The sequence below is a fragment of the Lucilia sericata genome, unplaced genomic scaffold, assembly GCF_015586225.1.
Source record: "Lucilia sericata isolate MDLA Ls3-8-SP2 unplaced genomic scaffold, ASM1558622v1 Contig000062F_arrow, whole genome shotgun sequence".
Lineage (NCBI taxonomy): Eukaryota > Metazoa > Arthropoda > Insecta > Diptera > Calliphoridae > Lucilia > Lucilia sericata.
This window is the reverse complement of record NW_023994097.1, coordinates 229,866-250,083: the sequence shown is the minus strand read 5'-3', so window position 1 is coordinate 250,083 and position 20,218 is coordinate 229,866. Positions and strand designations below refer to the sequence as shown.

General features: G+C 31.3%; 4 protein-coding genes across 4 annotated transcripts; 1 reads left to right on the top strand and 3 right to left on the bottom strand.

Annotated features, from left to right (window-relative positions):
• Nucleotides 1–610: 610 nt before the first annotated feature.
• Nucleotides 611–1,308, bottom strand: LOC119616221 (cuticle protein-like). The gene is made up of 2 exons (XM_037972549.1): nucleotides 1,171–1,308; nucleotides 611–1,099 (listed from the first exon to the last, which is right to left on the bottom strand). Exons 1-2 carry the CDS (start codon nucleotides 1,180–1,182, stop codon nucleotides 800–802), a joined length of 312 nt encoding a protein of 103 aa, XP_037828477.1. The 5' UTR covers nucleotides 1,183–1,308; the 3' UTR covers nucleotides 611–799.
• A 7,095-nt stretch (nucleotides 1,309–8,403) lies between these two features.
• Nucleotides 8,404–9,311, bottom strand: LOC119616211 (larval cuticle protein A2B-like). The gene is made up of 2 exons (XM_037972540.1): nucleotides 9,186–9,311; nucleotides 8,404–9,059 (listed from the first exon to the last, which is right to left on the bottom strand). The coding sequence occupies exons 1-2, from the start codon at nucleotides 9,195–9,197 to the stop codon at nucleotides 8,451–8,453; spliced, it is 621 nt and encodes a 206-aa protein (XP_037828468.1). The 5' UTR covers nucleotides 9,198–9,311; the 3' UTR covers nucleotides 8,404–8,450.
• Nucleotides 9,312–13,270: 3,959 nt separating this feature from the next.
• Nucleotides 13,271–14,207, bottom strand: LOC119616210 (larval cuticle protein A2B-like). The gene is made up of 2 exons (XM_037972538.1): nucleotides 14,126–14,207; nucleotides 13,271–13,994 (listed from the first exon to the last, which is right to left on the bottom strand). The coding sequence occupies exons 1-2, from the start codon at nucleotides 14,135–14,137 to the stop codon at nucleotides 13,386–13,388; spliced, it is 621 nt and encodes a 206-aa protein (XP_037828466.1). The 5' UTR covers nucleotides 14,138–14,207; the 3' UTR covers nucleotides 13,271–13,385.
• Nucleotides 14,208–16,060: 1,853 nt separating this feature from the next.
• LOC119616213 (larval cuticle protein A2B-like) lies at nucleotides 16,061–16,874 on the top strand. The gene is made up of 2 exons (XM_037972542.1): nucleotides 16,061–16,144; nucleotides 16,296–16,874. The coding sequence occupies exons 1-2, from the start codon at nucleotides 16,133–16,135 to the stop codon at nucleotides 16,872–16,874; spliced, it is 591 nt and encodes a 196-aa protein (XP_037828470.1). The 5' UTR covers nucleotides 16,061–16,132.
• Nucleotides 16,875–20,218: the final 3,344 nt, after the last annotated feature.

Genomic DNA, 20,218 nt, shown 5'->3' with positions numbered 1-20,218 from the left:
CTTAAATATAAAGTCCTCAGCTTCTGCTTTCCAAATCCGTTCAAAAACTTAAAATCGATTGAGATTCAACGAAGTTACTGACTTTTAAGTGCTTAAAGATATGAAAACCCGGTTTTTTACCCGTATCTCAAGATTTTGGAGGAATTTGGGACATTTCAAAAACCGGTTCTTGTTCCACTCGGATCCACCTTTCAGAAAAATAGTATCACTTCCCAGGTATTTCGATTTTCGTTTATTTTGTCTCACTGTGTTATCAGACAACATAAAACCTCAAATATTTATTTGTCGAATAAAGCCAATTTTCAGAGTGTCTTCCTGTATGTCCGGAAGGAACTATATGCTACTTTTTATTTAAAAATTTCAAATTGGCGAGATGCCACGCCCATATACAAAAAAGGTATTTAAACAGCTAGAGTTCTCAAATTTTGTATGGACAACATTGACACCCATATGAACATATGGATATAAAATGGGCGGCTTGTCTATAGTAGGCGTGGCACCTCCCATTAAAGATAACCTAAAATTATTATATATGTATGTGAAAATATAACAGCTAGAGTCCTCAATTTTTTTCGAAGCCACTGTACAAATATACAAAATAATAATTTATTTAAATCTCGTGAAAGAACAAACAATAACAACTTATAATTATGTATAATAAAAAATCTACAAAATAATGTAGATTCAACGTTCTTAATGATGTTGATGATAAGCTACAGGAACTGGATAATGCTTAGCAACTGTGGTAGCAGGAGCTACATAATGCACGGGGACAGCAGATTTTACTACAGTTTTGACTTCACCCAAAGGAATGCGAGTATTGAACAATACGTCTGAAACCGTCAGCATCAATCAGAGAGTATTCACCGTGTACAAGATCACCATTACGTTCTTCTTGTTGACTGTGATTGTCACCGGTATGTTTATCATTGATTTCGTAAGCGAATTTATATTGAGGATGGGGATCATATTGATCATCGTGGTGTTTAGCCAAAACCGGTTGGGGATGAGCATATGTCACTGCAGCTGGGTGATAAACTTGTGGCACAGGAACTAGACCAGCACTTACAACTGTGACAAAAGCAAGGAAAGCAATGAACTGAAAATTGCAAAATAAAATTAAAATTCATTATTTTATCCTTTAATTAATATGTAACAGGATTTCAATACCTTGAATGCCATTTGGAATTATTTTTAGATAACGGAGTTGTTATGGTTTTGGAATGACTTGTGTGCTTCATATTTAAATATGTCTTGTTATTTATAGAAAATTAAATCGCAATAAAATCATTGAATTTTTTATAATAATTTCATAATTACTTTCGAATTTATATTGTATTGTTTTTGTCATTATTATTGTATGTATGAATATAAATTTTTTAATAATGTGTTATTGATACACCTATAAAATTTTACAAGTATGTATATATTTGTTGGTAAATCATTTTAAAGAGGTTCAAAATTTTTGTTTTCAATGTTTACTGAGTAAGGCTAAAAACGACGTTATAACTATATTTTTCACAAGATCATATCCAAAAATAAATTATAAGTGTTTGATAAGATAATTAATAAAATTTTTATGTTTAAAATAAATAGGTGCAAGGGAGTACCCTCTCATATTACCTTAACAATAAAAATGTCGTTATACCTACACTTTTGATTAAAATTAATTCAAAATTATAATATATTAAAAAAATACTGACAGATTATAATATATATAACTGTTATATTAATATGCCCTAAAAATAAAGTTTTTTTTTAAATAATTATCTAAATGCACAAAAAAATACATCGAAATATTGGTCATAGACCCATAAACGTATATATATTCTGAGTCCTTATTAAATTCTAAGACGATATAGCCATGTCCGTCCGTCTGTCTGTTGAAAACACGATAGAGTACGAACGGAATGAGCTAGAGGGTTGAAATTTTCCACAAATATTTTCTATAGGTAAGGTTTGTTTCTGGTATTTCAAATGACCCATATCGGTCTACGTTTTCGGATAGCCCCAATACAAGTCGACCCCCAAAAAACAGCCTTAACGGTCATATATCTCTTAAAGGTGCTACTATAGCAATGGAATTCAACACAAATAAGTTTTATATAAGCCAAAATCTCCCCAGCAAATTTTATAAGAATGGGTCCATAATTGAACATAACCGCCCCCCGCCATATAAGGTCCCATTCAGAAAATCACTTTAACGCTCATCACTGGCTTAAAAATACGAGTAAGCGATAAAATTTGACACAAGTATGTGCCTTACTAGCCAAAATATATCTATCGCATTTTATGTGGATCGCACAGTGGGGCAGAATGGAAATTTTTTGGAAATAAATCTGGCATTTCTAAACGGCTGATCCGATCGGGATAAAATTTGGCGTGAGCGTAGCCAAGGAGTATTCGAGTTTAAGTTTTGAAGATGAACCCTGTAGATGCCCCAGGGACGGCGCTGTGGCGGCTCAAAGTAGGGTACCTACGACATGTAAAATTTTTAAACTCGTGCCATTTTTTTGTTTTTCACCCAAATACAAAGATTTTTATATTTTGTGAAAGCGCTCGACGAGATCTTGAAAAAACATGCTTGGACATACTACTTATCTCTTATAATATCCGAGTTATAGGCATTTAAAAATTTAGTGATACAAAATTTACCATACCTTGGTCCGCCTTTTTTTGAATACCGGGCGTAATTTTGGACCAAATGGACTCAATTTTTTCTTGTTAGTTAGACAACAAAATTTCCAATAATATACAAAAAATTTCAGATCAATATCGTTTACAGATCCAAAAATATACGTTTTTTAATTTAAAAATTCAAAAATTTTTAGATTTTTGGCGTTTTTTTGCCAAAAATGTGTCTTAACTCTTTTATTAATAAAATAAAATTTTTATTAAGAACATATAACAATTTTATAGTTTTCTAAAAGGTATCTTTACGCAGAACGCTTTGGCGTAAAAAACTAGTCCTATTTTTTGAAAATGTTGCCACTGCGTCCTTCCGAATATGACCTATTTTTTATCAAAACTTCAACTTTGGGCGACATGTTCTAAAATCCCAAAGCTGGGATCAGAAAACTGAAAGCAGTTTTGGAAACCTCAATATGTTTTCTATTTACTCCAAAAGTATTTTCCCAGCCCTGAAAGAAATGTGGACCCTATGGGCAAAAAAATAAAAAATCCCATTTTTGGGATTTTCATTCCTATTTTTGGGAATTGCGGGATGCCCTTTGACCTTTTCAATTTTTTTTTGTATATTCTTATTTGAAATGACAAATTTAACAAGCGTTGAAAATTTCATTGAGTTTTGTTCATAAATAAAGATTTTGTCATATATTACATATTTGTTTAATTTCTAAAACTATGATTTATATCAAAATTTTAATAGGATCGCAGATAGCTACAACAATTTAGTCCATATTTATCCCTTAATATAATTTTTTAGTTAGATATGGAAATTCTCGACCCTTTACAAAAAATTTCAAGCCAATATCTCAATTACATTCAAAAATATGTTCATTTAAACCTGTGTCCTTTAATTTCATCTTTTTCATATTTTAGTATTAAGTATGACAGAACATACATTTGGTGTTGAATAAAATATTTGGACAATTTTTAAAAATTATTTAGTTAATTATTTTATTATAATATTGTATATTAAATAAAAAAAATTATAATTTTATTATGAGCCACGCACAACAACACCTAAATCACCCCACACAAATTACCTTTCCCGCCCACCGAAATATAAAACACAATTTAATACAATATCATCAGTTAGTATAATAGCTTTTTTTATTTGAACTGTTTATCTTAAACATAATACAATTAATTCTTACAACCTACTTATATAGTTAATTCCTAACACTACTTATTTTCTATAAAATAATCTGTCATATCGGTATACATATCCAGAAGGTAATATAAGTCCTTTAAATCTTCCTTGTTTTGAGATGATAGAGTTTCATAACAAATCGATCTTTTTCGCATAGTTGAAAGAACAGGATCAGAAGATAGAAGTAAACTATTAAAAATATCTTCATTCTGTGATTGCCTGGAGCATTTTCTTGAGCTTATTTGACCATGACACAATACTTTGTGTACTGTTGGTGTTAGTTCCCTCCATGGATACAGAGATACAAGTAATTTAGAAATTTCAGATGTGTATTCCCCAAATTGATTTTCATTAATTTTATGTTTACTATTCAGTGCCATTAAAATAGTTTTAACTCTTCGAAGCAACTCCTTGTCGATTCCAGTTATTTTTGAAGTAATTTCAAAATCACGAAAAAACCTTCTCGACGTATTACCGTCATTTGTACTACCGCAACTTGAAAGTGGTTTGTCGATGTTTAATCCCATCTGAACTTTAAATTCTTCTTGGATTCTGCTTTTTTCCGCAGCTCTCAGTTCTTTCAATTCTTCATTATTTTTTGTTGATTTAGTAGGATAGTTTGTTTTTTTTTTTCCTGGATCGCCTTGTATGATGGTAATATATTGTGTCCTTTTTCATGCAGAGCTTTTCTTAATATTTGGTACTTATTTCGACTGAGACCCAGTTCCAACATAAGCGCTATTGCTTCCTCTTCAGTAAAATTTGATTATGATGTTGGAGTTGGTATACTTTCCACAATTCGCTTAAGTCGTTTTGGTGATGCATTAGGAAGAATATTTGCAATATGTACGACATCCATATGTTGGTTTTCCTTTTTCAGCATTTCGTTAAATGTATCAGCAATTTCCTCATTTGAGATTGAAAAAAGTTTTTGTGTGACCCTCTTTTTTTTTACCTTGAACATAAGTCTTCGTATGACTTGCAAGGCGCTCCTATTGATGTGTTGTAAGTTGAGATTTCCGTAGTAGTTTCCATCCAACTACAAAATTTTAATCGAAATTTCTTTTGATTTCCATCCACAGACTTACTTTTTACATCAAAAAGTTTTAAAAAGTTTTCAATTTTTGATATGCCTGTTTTGTCTACTTTTCTACTATATGTAGTTTTTATATAATTTGAAATGTCTTCAATTCTTTCTGGCCCTTTTGAAGATATACTCCATAAAACGGAACACAACTCTTCGTACTTTAATTTAATCTTCATTGTAGATTTATTAAATATGGTACTTAAAATCTGAGAAGTTTACTTATATACCAATTCTTGTCATTTCCGATACAGGTATTCCAAAGTAAAAAATTACGAATTGTCTACCTATTAACATTTAGGACTATATTACTATAACCTGTAATTCAGTCATTGATATTTCTTATTAGTGAATGAATCGAAATTATCATTACCTGTACATTTTTACCTACATGATCATAAACGAAACAGAACGAAATGATCTGCCGAAAAAATTTAGGTAAGAAATAGTTATAAATTTTTGAAAATTTAAGCATAATAGGACCTTTCAATTATAAGGATAAGCAAACAAATAGAAAATAGGTAAAGAGATAAGATTTAAATATGTTCTGTCATACTTAATACTAAAATATGAAAAAGATGAAATTAAAGGACACAGGTTTAAATGAACATATTTTTGAATGTAATTGAGATATTGGCTTGAAATTTTTTGTAAAGGGTCGAGAATTTCCATATCTAACTAAAAAATGATATTAAGGGATAAATATGGACTAAATTGTTGTAGCTATCTGCGATCCTATTAAAATGTTGATATAAATCATAGTTTTAGAAATTAAACAAATATGTAATATATGACAAAATCTTTATTTATGAACAAAACTCAATGAAATTTTCAACGCTTGTTAAATTTGTCATTTCAAATAAGAATATGCAAAAAAAAAAATTGAAAAGGTCAAAGGGCATCCCGCAATTCCCAAAAACAGGAATGAAAATCCCAAAAATGGAATTTTTTACTTTTTTGCCCATAGGGTCCACATTTCTTTCAGGGCTGGGAAAATACTTTTGGAGTAAATAGAAAACATATTGAGGTTTCCAAAACTGCTTTCAGTTTTCTGAACCCAGCTTTGGGATTTTAGAACATGTCGCCCAAAGTTGAAGTTTTGATAAAAAATAGGTCATATTCGGAAGGACGCAGTGGCAACATTTTCAAAAAATAGGACAAGTTTTTTACGCCAAAGCGTTCTGCGTAAAGATACCTTTTAGAAAACTATAAAATTGTTATATGTTCTTAATAAAAAATTTATTTTATTAATAAAAGAGTTAAGACACATTTTTGGCAAAAAAACGCCAAAAATCTAAAATTTTTTGAATTTTTAAATTAAAAAACGTATATTTTTGGATCTGTAAACGATATTGATCTGAAATTTTTTGTATATTATTGGAAATTTTGTTGTCTAACTAACAAGAAAAAATTGAGTCCATTTGGTCCAAAATTACGCCCGGTATTCAAAAAAGGGCGGACCAAGGTATGGTAAATTTTGTATCACTAAATTTTTAAATGCCTATAACTCGGATATTATAAGAGATAAGTAGTATGTCCAAGCATGTTTTTTCAAGATCTCGTCGAGCGCTTTCACAAAATATAAAAATCTTTGTATTTGGGTGAAAAACAAAAAAATGGCACGAGTTTAAAAATTTAACATGTCGTAGGTACCCTACTTTGAGCCGCCACAGCGCCGTCCCTGGGGCATCTGCAGGGTTCATCTTCAAAACTTAAACTCGAATACTCCTTGGCTACGCTCACGCCAAATTTTATCCCGATCGGATCAGCCGTTTAGAAATGCCAGATTTATTTCCAAAAAATTTCCATTCTGCCCCACTGTGGATCGGTCTATAATTGAGGTGGCATGTCATAATGTCCAATGTCATAATGTCCATGGACATTATGGCACACCAAAAAATGACATAACGTCCATGGACATTATGTCACTTTTTTAAAATGTCATAATGTCCATGGACATTGTGACACTTTGAAATCAGAAATGTATTGGAAAATTTGTTTAAAATTTAAGATAGGGACGCTCTTATCCCGAAAAGAATTGCTCCTAAATTTGGTAATTGTTACATTTTGGACTCCTATTAAAAAGTGTCCTGGATAGCCGGCCTTCGGCCGGGCGCAGGGGTTTCAAACTCTGGGGTGTTTCGAACACCGGCTTCGCTAAATTAAGCCTTTTTTGATAAATGGACTCTTTGAAATCCATGGACTTTATGTCCCATTGCTCATGGACATTGTAACACTTTTGAAATTGTCATAACGTCCATGGACATTATGACTCAATTTAGTGCGTCATAACGTCTATGGACATTATGACATTGGACATTATGACACGCCACCTATAATTGACCCTACCCCCATATAAGGTCCCCTTCAGAAAATTACTCTAATACTCATAACTGGCTTAAAAGTACTATAATAGCGATGAAATTTGACATAAGTAAATCTATTACCTATAAGGTCCCCTTCAGAAAATTACTCTAACACTCATAAGTGGCTTAAAAGCACGATTATAGCGTTGAAATTAGACATAAGTAAATCTATTACGAGCCAAAATCTCTCCACCGAATTTTATGTGGATCGGTCCATAATTGATCCTACCCCCCATAAAAGGTCCCCTTCTGAAAATGACTTTAGCCCTCATTACTGGATTAAAAGTACGAGTATATCGATGAAATTTGACATAGGTAAATCTATTACGAGTGAAAATCTCTCCACCGAATTTATGTGGATAGGTCCATAATTGACCCCATCCCCCATATAAGATCCCCTTCAGAAAATTACTTTAACGCTCATTACTGGCTTAAAAATAGGTTTACAGTTATGAAATTTGATATAAGAACTTTTATAGGAACTCAAATCTTCTAACCGAATTTCATGCGGAAAGTTTCGGTAACTTACCCTACCCGCCCAGATAAGCCTACTTTAACGCTAATTGCTGACATAAAAATGCGAGTACAGCGATGATATTCTGTGTATATATGTCCCAAAATCGGTTCAAAAAATTTTATGAAAAACGGTTAGTTAATTTGATCAGTGATCATGATGATAGAGGAGCATTATTTTTATGGCATACGGTCTGATGGTGGGTATATGAGATTCGGCACAGCCGAATATAACAGTCTTACTTGTTCATATTTAGTTAGGACATTTTATGAGCTTTCCAGATATATAACATTCAGCAATATCCGCTATACAAAAACAAAAATTTATTTTACCTATGTGACAAAGCATGCATCGTGCGATATATCGAAAACTTGATGTGATGAAGAAATCCAAGAGATTCCAGAAAAACATACACTGGTCGCAATATTTGACGACCTTAAAAACTGTTCACAAACTTTAATTATATGTATGTTAATTAAATTTTTGCAAATACCATTTTACATTTTCAATAAATCAGAACAAACTTGTTAAAACGAATAAATGTACAAAAATATTGCAATAAATAGTATTTTTTAGTTATTTTAATAACATTTTATTGAGTTTTTTTATGAAAAATACAAAATAAATAAAAACAATGATGATCACTAACGTTTAATTGTGGTAGTTATAAGAAGGAACGGAATATGAGGTATAATGGGCAGGAGCATCATAATGAGCTACCTCAGCAGATTTAACATAAGTGGGAGCTACATAAGATGTGTAATGCTCTGGAGCAGCATAATGAGCTACTGGAGCAACAGTTTTAACAACAGTTGGTGCTGAGTAGTGAGCAACAGGAGCAACGGTCTTGACAATAGTGGGAGCAGCATAATGAGCTACAGGAGCAATGGATTTAACAACAGTGGGAACAGCCTTTACTAAGGGTTCACGGTGTACGACAGCATTGAAGCCATTGTGATCATCAGCGGTATATTGTACGGTACGTTTGTAACCATCAGCATCAATCAATGAATATTCACCACGCACTACATCACCATCACGTTCTTCAACCTGGCTTTTGGAATCACCAGTCAATTTGTCTTCAACACCATATGAGTATTTGTATTGTGGATGGGGATCGTATTCTTCAGATTTTACAACAACCTTATGTGCAACAGCTAGTGGTGCAGCATGTACAGCAACAGGAGCAGCATGGTAAACTTGAGTGGCTGGAACATAACCAGCGCTAGCCACAGCAACAAAGGCAAGTACGAAAACGAACTACAAATAACAAGAAAAAATTTTATTATTTCAATGTCAATGTTTTTTTTTATTCAATTTTGGTTAAAAAGTTAATTTCGATTTAATACTTATTTTGCACACTCAGCTTCGTTACATAAAACTTACTTTGAAAGCCATGTTTATGAAAATAATCTGGTTGATTGCTCTTGTTGACTCTTTCAGAAGTAGACACAAGAAGTGAATGATACAAATTCAATTAGTTAATCAGTTTATATACAAAATATATTAATACATATTCTTAATTACATTTATGCTGGTAGAAATATTTTATTAACGTACATTTGTAGTACATATTTTTTTTTTATTGTTTTCAAACCATGGAATTAATTTAATTCATATACAAAATTATATTAAATAAATAAATTTAAAGATTGGGCCATATATTTTAATTCAATTATTGTATAGACAGGATTTGTTTCAAAGTTAAAAGTGTACAAGTTTTTTTACTTTTAATTTTGATTGTTTTCCAATTAAAGTTTAATAATTCGATACACACATTTTGCACATACAGTAGAGCCAAGGTATAACGAGCAATGCTACTAATTTAAAATATCTCGAATTTTTTATAATTAACAGTTTTACAATGGGTGAGAATCACATATTTTTTTGATAAATTTTCATATTTATTTTTTTTTAGTATAATTTTTTTATGCTATATTTATGGGGGTATATCGGTATATCAAAATTCGGTATACCTACATAAATAAGTCTCATAGGAGCCAAATTCTATCCAACAAATTTTACGAGGATTGGTTCATAATATAAGGTCTCCTTCAGAAAATTATTTAAACTCTCATTACTGGTGTAAAAGTACGAGTGTAGCGATAAAATTCGATACAAAAAGTTTTGTATGAACTATCGCTCCATAATTAAACCTACCCCCCATATAAGGTCCGCTTCCGAAAATTACTGCTGGCTTAAAAATACGAGTAAAGTGATGAAATTCAATAAAAACAAGTTTTGTTTAAAAAAATTGCTCTACAAAATTTTATGAGAATCGGTTTATAATTGACCCTTTTCCCATAAAAGGTCCCCTTCAGAAAATTACTTCAGTACAGCGATGCATTTCGAAAAAAATAAGTACCGTAATCTATCCACCAAATATTATGACGATCGGTCCATAATTGACCCTAACCCCCATATAACCCCTCTTACAGAAAACCAGTTTTATGGTTGTACAAATTGGACAAAATGATTTGTTTAAAAAAATTAATATTTTGTTAACCTTTAACTACTGACGTGGTGGTAAATTTTCTAATTTCTTAAATCGATTTACAAAAGTTTACTTATTGTGCGTTTTATGAATTGAAAGAGTTGCTATTAGTAGCAAATAGTTATGAAAAAACTATATTTAGTTAAAAAAAATTTTATATAATTAATTCGAAAGAGATCGGTCCATAACTGAATTCAGCCCTACTCCAAATATCACCCTAATGCTTAGAGGTGTGTATTTCTTTTACGGCATACGATTTGATGGTGGGTATAAAAGATTCGGCATAACCGAATATAACACTCTTATTTGTTATTTTTCTAGTTAAGCATAAGAAAACTTTTCAATTTAATTTTTATAAAACTTTTACACGACAAAAATAAAATATAAACTCTTTCTAATTTATTTTATTCATTATTTAATGCTAGATTAGCTTATTATGTGTCGTACTTGATTTGATGATATTATAATTTCTATAGAGAATTGAATTTCCTTCATTTTAGTTAAAGAATATTTTCCCATAACATTTGTTGTTTTCGAGCTTTAGTGCATTAGTAAAAATACAGCTCATTATATGTATGTAAGATTTGATTATTGTCGTTCTAATAGTGCCCAAATGTCTCCCTGTCCATTGATATCGATATTTATTTTCCTATTCCGTTCGTAACACAATGAAATATTAGTCGTATCGCCAAATATACATATGTATATGTGTTTGAAAACTTAGTCTTCTTTAGATCTAATTCCATGTTGTAATGACCCCTATATGTTTAAATAATAAGTCTAACGTTTATAATTTGCTTAAAAATACATGTATAGTGATGCAAATTGTCATAAGAAAGTTTTTTTCATCAATCAAAACCTCTTTACCAAATTTGATAAGGACCAACCCCCTATATAAACCCTCCAACAGAAAATCACATTAACCTATTTCTTATTAGAACTTTATATCTTAATAATAATAGATTCAATTCCTAGAAAAGTTATCTTCGGAAAATCCCCTTGATGTATATATTAATATCGATATATGACCACATTGCTCCAATCATAGTAAAGCATTTAAGTTGAATTGTACCTTGCCTTTAATTATACTTAAGCCATTTATTGTTGAATAAAATTGTGGACATTTAAGTCAAATTTTGAAGGGGGATTTGAATAGGGGCTATGGTCAAATGAGACCCTATAATTATAAAATTCATGAGAGTCATCAAGGCAAGTATAGAACATAGTTTTGCAGCTTTTTGTCGAGATACGAGTATATAAAACATAATTATGAACTTAAAATTCCTATTCGTCGGGTTCAGTTTTATGGGGGTTAGGTGAAATAATGAACCGATGTTGACTATTTTCAATAGGATTTGTCTCCGGTACCATAGAAGATCATCTGCTAAATTTCATTGAATTATCTTCAAAATTGCGACCTGTAGTTGAATTACAAGGTTTACAAGCTCTATTCGGGGTTTCAGTTGTATGGTGGCTAGGTGAGAAAATGAACCGATGTTAACCATTTTAATAGGCTTTGTTTGCGATACAATAGAAGATCATGTGCCAAATTTCATTGAATTATCTTCAAAATTGCGACCTGTAGCTTTGTTTACAAGGTTTACATGGACGGACGGGCATACGGACGGACATAGCTAAATCGACTCAGAAAATGATTCTAAGCCGATTGGTATACTTTAAGGTTAAGGGTATAGGACCAATATTACTGTGCGTTACAAACATCAGCACAAACCCAATATGCCCTCCCCACTAAAGTGGTGTAGGGTATAAATAAGTTTTTGTTTATATTAGTAGTGCACAGTGGACCAGATTAATATGTTTTGGAAAAGAATCGGGTATTTTAGTTTCAGTTACATTTCATTGTTTACACAAATAGAAAAAAAAATTAAAAATTATCGCTTGTATTTATAAAAAATCTTATTTTGCTTTTAATGCACTCGATAGTTAAAGCACACTTTAGCCTTAAAAACCATTAATAAAATTGTGATATTCATAAACAAATAATAAACGTATATTAACTATTGTGCTGATTTATGTTTAAGTTGGCAGCACTGTACAATATGGCTGTCATTTTATGTGTTAGTGTTGCGTACAATTAGGATAAAATATTCGTTGATTCTGTTTTCTTAATTTCATATTTTTGTTTATAATAGATTTTTGACAATAAAAACAAACTTTTAAGAAAAATAAATATATATATGGCTTTAATAAATGTCTATTTAGTTCAGATGTATAAATATAACATATAATTTCTAATTATTATTAAAAGTATCCGAATAACGGATATTTTGCGACAAAATATACATCACTATGACACATTTTATTATTTTTACTTATTTTCCTTGTAATTTTTCATAAATTTTTGCAAATATTGATACATTTCTCTGATATTTGACTAATTTTAATGCCGGCGAATATATTTTGCATTAGTATAACACTAATCAATATAATTTACATGGTTAATTACTTTATGGCATTATATTTAACCAACAAACTTTGAAAAAGCCAAATCAAATGATTTTGTCCATCATTTGGTTGACAGACGGGCATTTCCAAATTGCCTAAAAATAGTGCTGGACAATTGGAATATTGTCAAATATTCATGCATCAATCCAATAATGCCTAGATTTGAGTTTTTTCCTCAAAATATAATCGTTTAAAAATTTTCTGGGATTTTATTTACAAATTTGTAAACGTTAAAATTAGAATTTTTAGATTTTATTTTAAAAGAAACCATAATTACTTTTCGCAATCAACCTAAAATTACCGGAAAAATCTTTATCTGAGAAAAAAATTGTTAAAAATCAAGTTATTGTTGGCTTAAAGAAGGGTCGAGCCTACAATAAAATTCTTCTAATTGTCATTGGTTTATTGAAGGTGTTTTAAGCTATTTCACGTTTATAAATACGATTTTCCTGAATTTTGCCTAAAATTGTTTAATAAACCTAAAATAAGTTTTTATAAATACAGCCGTATGTATTTAATAAAAAAAACTTTATTTACTTTATAAATGAGACGGTTTTAACGAAAAATACAAAATAAATAAATAATAAAAACAATGCAGATGTATCGATGATGATGTTCATTATTATTTAATGATGATAGTTGTAGGAAGGTGCGGAATATGAGGTGTAATGTGAAGGAGCATCATAATGAGCTACCTCAGCAGATTTAACATAAGTGGGAGCTACATAAGATGTGTAATGCTCTGGAGCAGCATAATGAGCTACTGGAGCAACAGTTTTAACAACAGTTGGTGCTGAGTAGTGAGCAACTGGAGCAACGGTCTTTACAATAGTGGGAGCAGCATAATGAGCTACTGGAGCAATGGATTTAACAACAGTGGGGACAGCCTTAACTAAAGGTTCACGACTTACGACAGCATTGAAACCATTATGATCATCAGCGGTGTATTGTACGGTACGTTTGTAACCATCAGCATCAATCAAGGAATATTCACCACGCACTACATCACCATCACGTTCTTCAACTTGGCTCTTGGAATCACCAGTCAATTTGTCTTCAACACCATAAGAGTATTTGTATTGTGGATGGGGATCGTATTCTTCAGATTTAACAACAACCTTTTGCGCAACAGCTACAGGAGCAGAATGTACAGAAACTGGAGCAGCATGATAAACTTGAGCAGCTGGAACATATCCGGCGCTGGCAACAGCTACGAAGGCAAGTGCGAAAACAAACTGCAAATAGTAGAAGAAAAACATTTTAATTCAATGTCAATGTTTTAGTTCAATTAATTAAAATGTGAGTGAGCGAATGACTGAGCACATTTAGCGTTGTGACGTTAGCGATAACAAAACCCACAACTTACTTTAAAAGCCATGTTTATTAAAATAATCTGGTTGATTGCTCTTGTTGGTTCTTTTCAGAAGTGGACACAAGATGTGAATGATACAAATTCAATTAGTTAATCAGTTTATATACAAAATTGTTTAATACATAGTTATTACACATATCCGTAATTTCATATTTTCTTCTACGAATATTTGTGTTTACTAATTGGTTATTTCATTGACTAATTGTTTATTTCATTCATAAACAGAATTGTGGCCCAATATTTAAATTATAAACAGGATTTGTTTTGAAGGTAAATTTGCACAAGTTATTTTTATTTTCTATTATTGAGTAATTGTGATTGTTTTTCAATTAAAGTGTAATAATTCGATACACACATTTTTTGCACATACAGTAAAGTACAGGTATAACGAGCAACGCCTAATGCAAATTGTTTTGTGTGTGTCCCTTATTTTAAAATTTAAAAAGATTATTTAAGCAACATATTGATGAAAAACTGATATGGTCCAATATTTCTTTTTATACCCACCATCAAAAAAGATGGGGGTATATTGATTTTGTCATTCCGTTTGTAACACATCGAAATATTGATCATAGACCCACAAAAGTATATATATTCTGGGTCCTCATTAAATTCTAAGACGATCTAGCCATGTCTGTCCGTTCGTCCGTCCGTCTTTCTGTCTGTTGAAAGCACGATAGAGTCCCAATGGAAAGAGCTAGAGGGTTGAAATTTCACATAAATATTTCTTATCGGTAAGGTTTGTTTGGTATTGAAAATGGGCAATATTGGTCCACGTTTTCGGATAGCCCCCATACAAGTGGCCCCTCGAAAAGCAGCTTTAACAGCCATAACTTGTTTCAAAATACGAATATAGCGATGAAATTCGACATAAGTCAGTTTCATACAAGTCAAAATCTATCTAAACAATTTTATGAGGATCGGTCCATGATTGACCCTACCCCCATATAAGGTCCCCTTCAGAAAATGACTGCAACGCTCATTAATGGCTTAAAAATACGAGTGTAGCGATGAAATTCGACACAAATAAATTTAATACGAACCAAATTCTGTCTACCAAATTTTATGAGGATCGACCCATAATTGACCCTACCCCCCTATATAAGGTCCTCTTCAGAAAATTACTTTAACGCTTATAACTGGCCTAAAAAATACGAGTATATAGATGAAATTCGACATAAGTAAGTTTCATTCGAGTCAAACGAGGTTTGATGGTGGGTATATAAGATTCGGCATGGCCGAATATAACACTCTTACTTGTTTACTTTCGATTTATTTTTGCGAATTTCATTGTGATATGACTGTTTATAGGGAATTATGGTCGTTCATTAAACAGTCTGATAGGGACGTTGTATGGAGTTTAGGGACAAATGAGGTCCAATTGCTTATATAAAACATAGTTGTGTCTATTTTAGTATATATACTATAGTACGGTTGTATGGTGGTAAAATAACAATTTTATACAAGTTCAATTGGCTTATTCGACTCGAAAAATATTCTTAACCCTATAGTATAACGCATACCCATAATACTATAGTGATGTAGGATATACAAATATTTAATACATTAGACCACGAAACGAATTATATAACAGAATTATTCACCTATTACCCATTTTATTTACCTATATGAAAGTTCTCCAGGATAGTTAGAAAACCAACCAATTAAGTTGATATTTATAACGTAAAAAACTATTCCTGGAAAGTGGAATTGTGCGAAGATATGAGATAAAATACCGATCATAATATTATTTCTACTCCGTGCGAAATTTTAATCAGTTAATAAGCATTACGACGTTATGCTTATTAACTAATTAATGTTTCTTTAAACTATACCAGTAGCATATTTAGAGATTGTTAAATTATTAAGAGTAAGTCTACATAAAAACACATTAATCAATATTTTGTATAAAAGTTGGTCAAAATTCAAAACAAACATCATTCACTTCTTGTGTCCACTTCTAAAAAGAATCAACCTCCAAACAACATTTATTGTAACAATATGGCTTTCAAAGTAAGTAGTTTTTTTTTTGTTTTTGCTTCAGCTGCTGATTAAATTGACACTAAATGTAAACTCAACAAAAGAAGAAAAAAATATATATATACATAATTGGGCTAAAACCTAAGCATTAAAATTGTATTGTACTTCAATTTGCTCTTTACAGTTTGTCTTCGCACTTGCTTTTATTGCTGTGGCTAGCGCTGGTTATATTCCAGCCGCTCAAGTTTATCATGCTTCTCCCGTTGCTGTACATGCTGCTCCAGTAGCTGTTGCACAAAAAGTTGTTGTAAAATCTGAAGAATACGATCCTCATCCACAGTACAAATACTCATATGGTGTTGAAGACAAATTGACCGGTGATTCCAAAAGCCAAGTTGAAGAACGTGATGGTGATGTAGTGCGTGGTGAATATTCCTTGATTGATGCTGATGGTTACAAACGTACTGTACAATACACAGCTGATGATCATAATGGCTTCAATGCTGTCGTACATCGTGAACCACTTGCTGCACCAACTGTGGTCAAAACTGTTGCTCCAGTTGCTCATTATTCCGCTCCTACTGTTGTCAAAACAGTTGCTCCAGTAACTCATTATTCTGCTCCAACTGTTGTAAAAACAGTTGCTCCAGTTGCTCACTACACCGCACCCACATATGTTAAAACTGTTGCCCCAGTTGCTCATTATGCAGCTCCTGTACAATACACCTCTTATGCCGCTCCTTCTTACAATTATCACCATTAAACTCTTTTAAAACATAATAAATTGCTTTTATTTATTTAGTTTGTATATAATAAACAAAAATATCTTTGAAATTTAATCTAATATTTTGTGGATTTTAATAGTTTTACCATAATTTTCTCAATGTCTGCTTATTTTTTATGCTAACGGTAAATTGACAGTTTTCATACAAAAATTATTTTAACCGGCAGTATACCTACCGGTTATACGATAACCGGAGGTTGAAATATTGGCCCTTAGTAAATTATTTTTTTTTTTACTTCGTTAGTATATTTGTTGATCGACTTTCTGGATTGCCCTAAAAGTCCCAGTTTTTCGTAAATTTTAAACCGACGTAAGGTCAGTGCTAAATAGGAAAATGCTCAAATTTGAATTCAGCGAAAAACATTTTAACTGATCATCAAGATTTCATATAAAACTTATTTTAGTGTTATGTTGTTTCAAATTGTATACATTCAAGAAAACTTAATACTTCTGATAATTTTTAATAAATTCAAATCTTAGGCTTGATTATTTCAGTATCAGTGAGTTAAGAAATGTGGTATAACTTGATATTATTTAAAACTGAAGCAGCAACAAAAGTTGGGTATTTATTAATAAGAACAAGTAAGAGTGTTATATTCGGCCATCCCGAGTCTTATATACCCACCATCAAACCTCGTTTGACTCGAATGAAACTTACTTATGTCGAATTTCATCTATATACTCATATTTTTTAGGCCAGTTATAAGCGTTAAAGTAATTTTCTGAAGGGGACCTTATATAGGGGGGTAGGGTCAATTATGGGTCGATCCTCATAAAATTTGGTAGACAGAATTCGTATTGAATTTATTTGTGTCGAATTTCATCGCTACACTCGTATTTTTAAGCCATTAATGAGCGTTGCAGTCATTTTCTGAAGGGGACCTTATATGGGGGGTAGGGTTAATCATGAACTGATCCTCATAAAATTTTTTAGATAGATTTTGACTTGTATGAAACTGACTTATGTCGAATTTCATCGCTATATTCGTATTTTGAAACAAGTTATGGCTGTTAAAGCTGCTTTTCGAGGGGCCACTTGTATGGGCGCTATCCGAAAACGTGGACCGATATTGCCATTTTCAATACCAAACAAACCTTACCTATAAGAAATATTTATGTGAAATTTCAACCCTCTAGCTCTTTCCATTGGGACTCTATCGTGCTTTCAACAGACAGACAGAAAGACGGACGGACGAACGGACAGACATGGCTAGATCGTCTTAGAATTTAATGAGGACCCAGAATGTATATACTTTTGTGGGTCTATGACCAATATTTCGATGTGTTACAAACGGAATGACAAAATCAATATACCCCCCATTCTTTTTTGATGGTGGGTATAAAAAAACATTATCAGTTTTAAACGAGATAATTTAGTTTTACCAATATCTGTGAGTAAAAACTAAGAAGTCATGGTGAGGGCGACTGAAACAAAATAAATGCATTTTAATAATTAGTTAAGATATTCAAAACACAATTATCAATCAGCTGCCGATAATCAGAGTAGTTCAACAAAAGAGTCAATGCAGCATGTTGACTAACGCGTAATCACGTGGTTGACTCTAAATCACCTTTCCTCACGAATGTACTGTGTTTATAAATTATAGTGGACAGTCGTAACTTTTTTTGAAAGCGAGACCGACGACTGTTGTCACTTTATCGTTCTCATGTAATCTAGAGAGGAGACATTTAAAAAACAAAAACTTAAGGGAAAATTTTCATTGCCATGTATTGACTCCTTTGGATAAGCTAGTTCAGGTCTGTCCCCCGAACTGCTGGGCTAATTGTCCAAGGTATACATATACATATGTGTTGAATTTTATCTGGATATGAATATCTTTATATGTCGTAATAAGAGTGTCCATGCGTACACAATAATGATTTATAATGTCTTGCTTCAGGAAGTCTTTTGTATGAAACTATATATATTCCCCCACCCGTTAGTTTTGTAGGTTTGAGTCAGAATTAGAAAAACCATTAAATACATTGAAATTTTAGTATGAAAACAACTTATTGTAAAAACCTACAATCCAAATGAGTACGGGAACAGATAATGGAACAATTTTAGTAATACAGTGGACGTCCAATAGTACGTATACTCTTTATTACGAATATCCAATAATACGAATGGCAAAATTGTTGCATTGTCTACTCTATAGTACGAATAAAGTCACAATTTTTCTGTTCGATAGTACGAATAACGCATTTTTTATGGGAATTTTGGTTTTATTTACGTATGAATGTTTTTATTATTATTATTATGTTTTTATTTTATTATTTCGGTATCATTCACCTTAAGCTCAGTAATTTTGAAGTTTTTTTTTGTATTTATTACAAGTGTTTTGTATTTTTAAAAATCCTATACACAAAATTTACTGCATGTATATTTACAAATCAACAATTATTTAGTGTTATTAATTTATTTTATTGGAATTTTGATGACCCAAGAGAAGAAATTAAATTGGATGATAACGCCAATGAGGAAAGTATTTTATTAGTTCCCGACAATAACTCTGCTGAGAACAATATTGAAGCCTCAAAAGCGCTGTTATTGAAAAAGCCGTAAGAATCATTTTACAATGTAATAAACCTCGATGTTAAATTATGGATTTTTTAATAAGTAAAATGATATTTATATACATATGTATGTATGAACTGTTAATTTTGAAAGTAGTGTGACTCCACATTCCAAACAATGGGTTTAAGGATAACTATTCTAATTTTTAAGAGAAAATTATAAATTAGAGAATTGTGGTATATTCCATTCAAGTTTCTAATAAAAGTTTTATGTAATCTGAACATTTTAATACATTTTAGAACACATATGTAAATTACAAATTGTCTTTGGCACACATCTTTTTAAAAACATAAAAAATTTAAAACCTTCTACATATATCTCATTTCAACCATTGGACTCACGATACTTTCAAAATTAACAATTCATATACGTAAATATGTCCCTTTTATGCCTGTTTATGTACAAGAAATTTATTTAAAATAATACACATTTATTATATTTTGTTCCGTTATGTAATTTTTCATGAAAAATAAAACAAAAATAAATAAAATCCAATATTTTATGTGTATTATTTGAATTTAAACATACAAAATGTGTTGTTCAATAATACGAATTTTTCGGTATTACGAAAGGGCCTGACACTATATAATTCGTACTAGTGGACGTCCACTGTATGTATTAGCATTTAGAAATTATTAACTGAAAATTTTTCTACTACCTGTACTACATTGCTGGTTGAAATGTCGGAAATAAAAAAAATTATTTTACTGATTGTTCCAGGTTTCAGATAGAAAAAAGTCCAAAA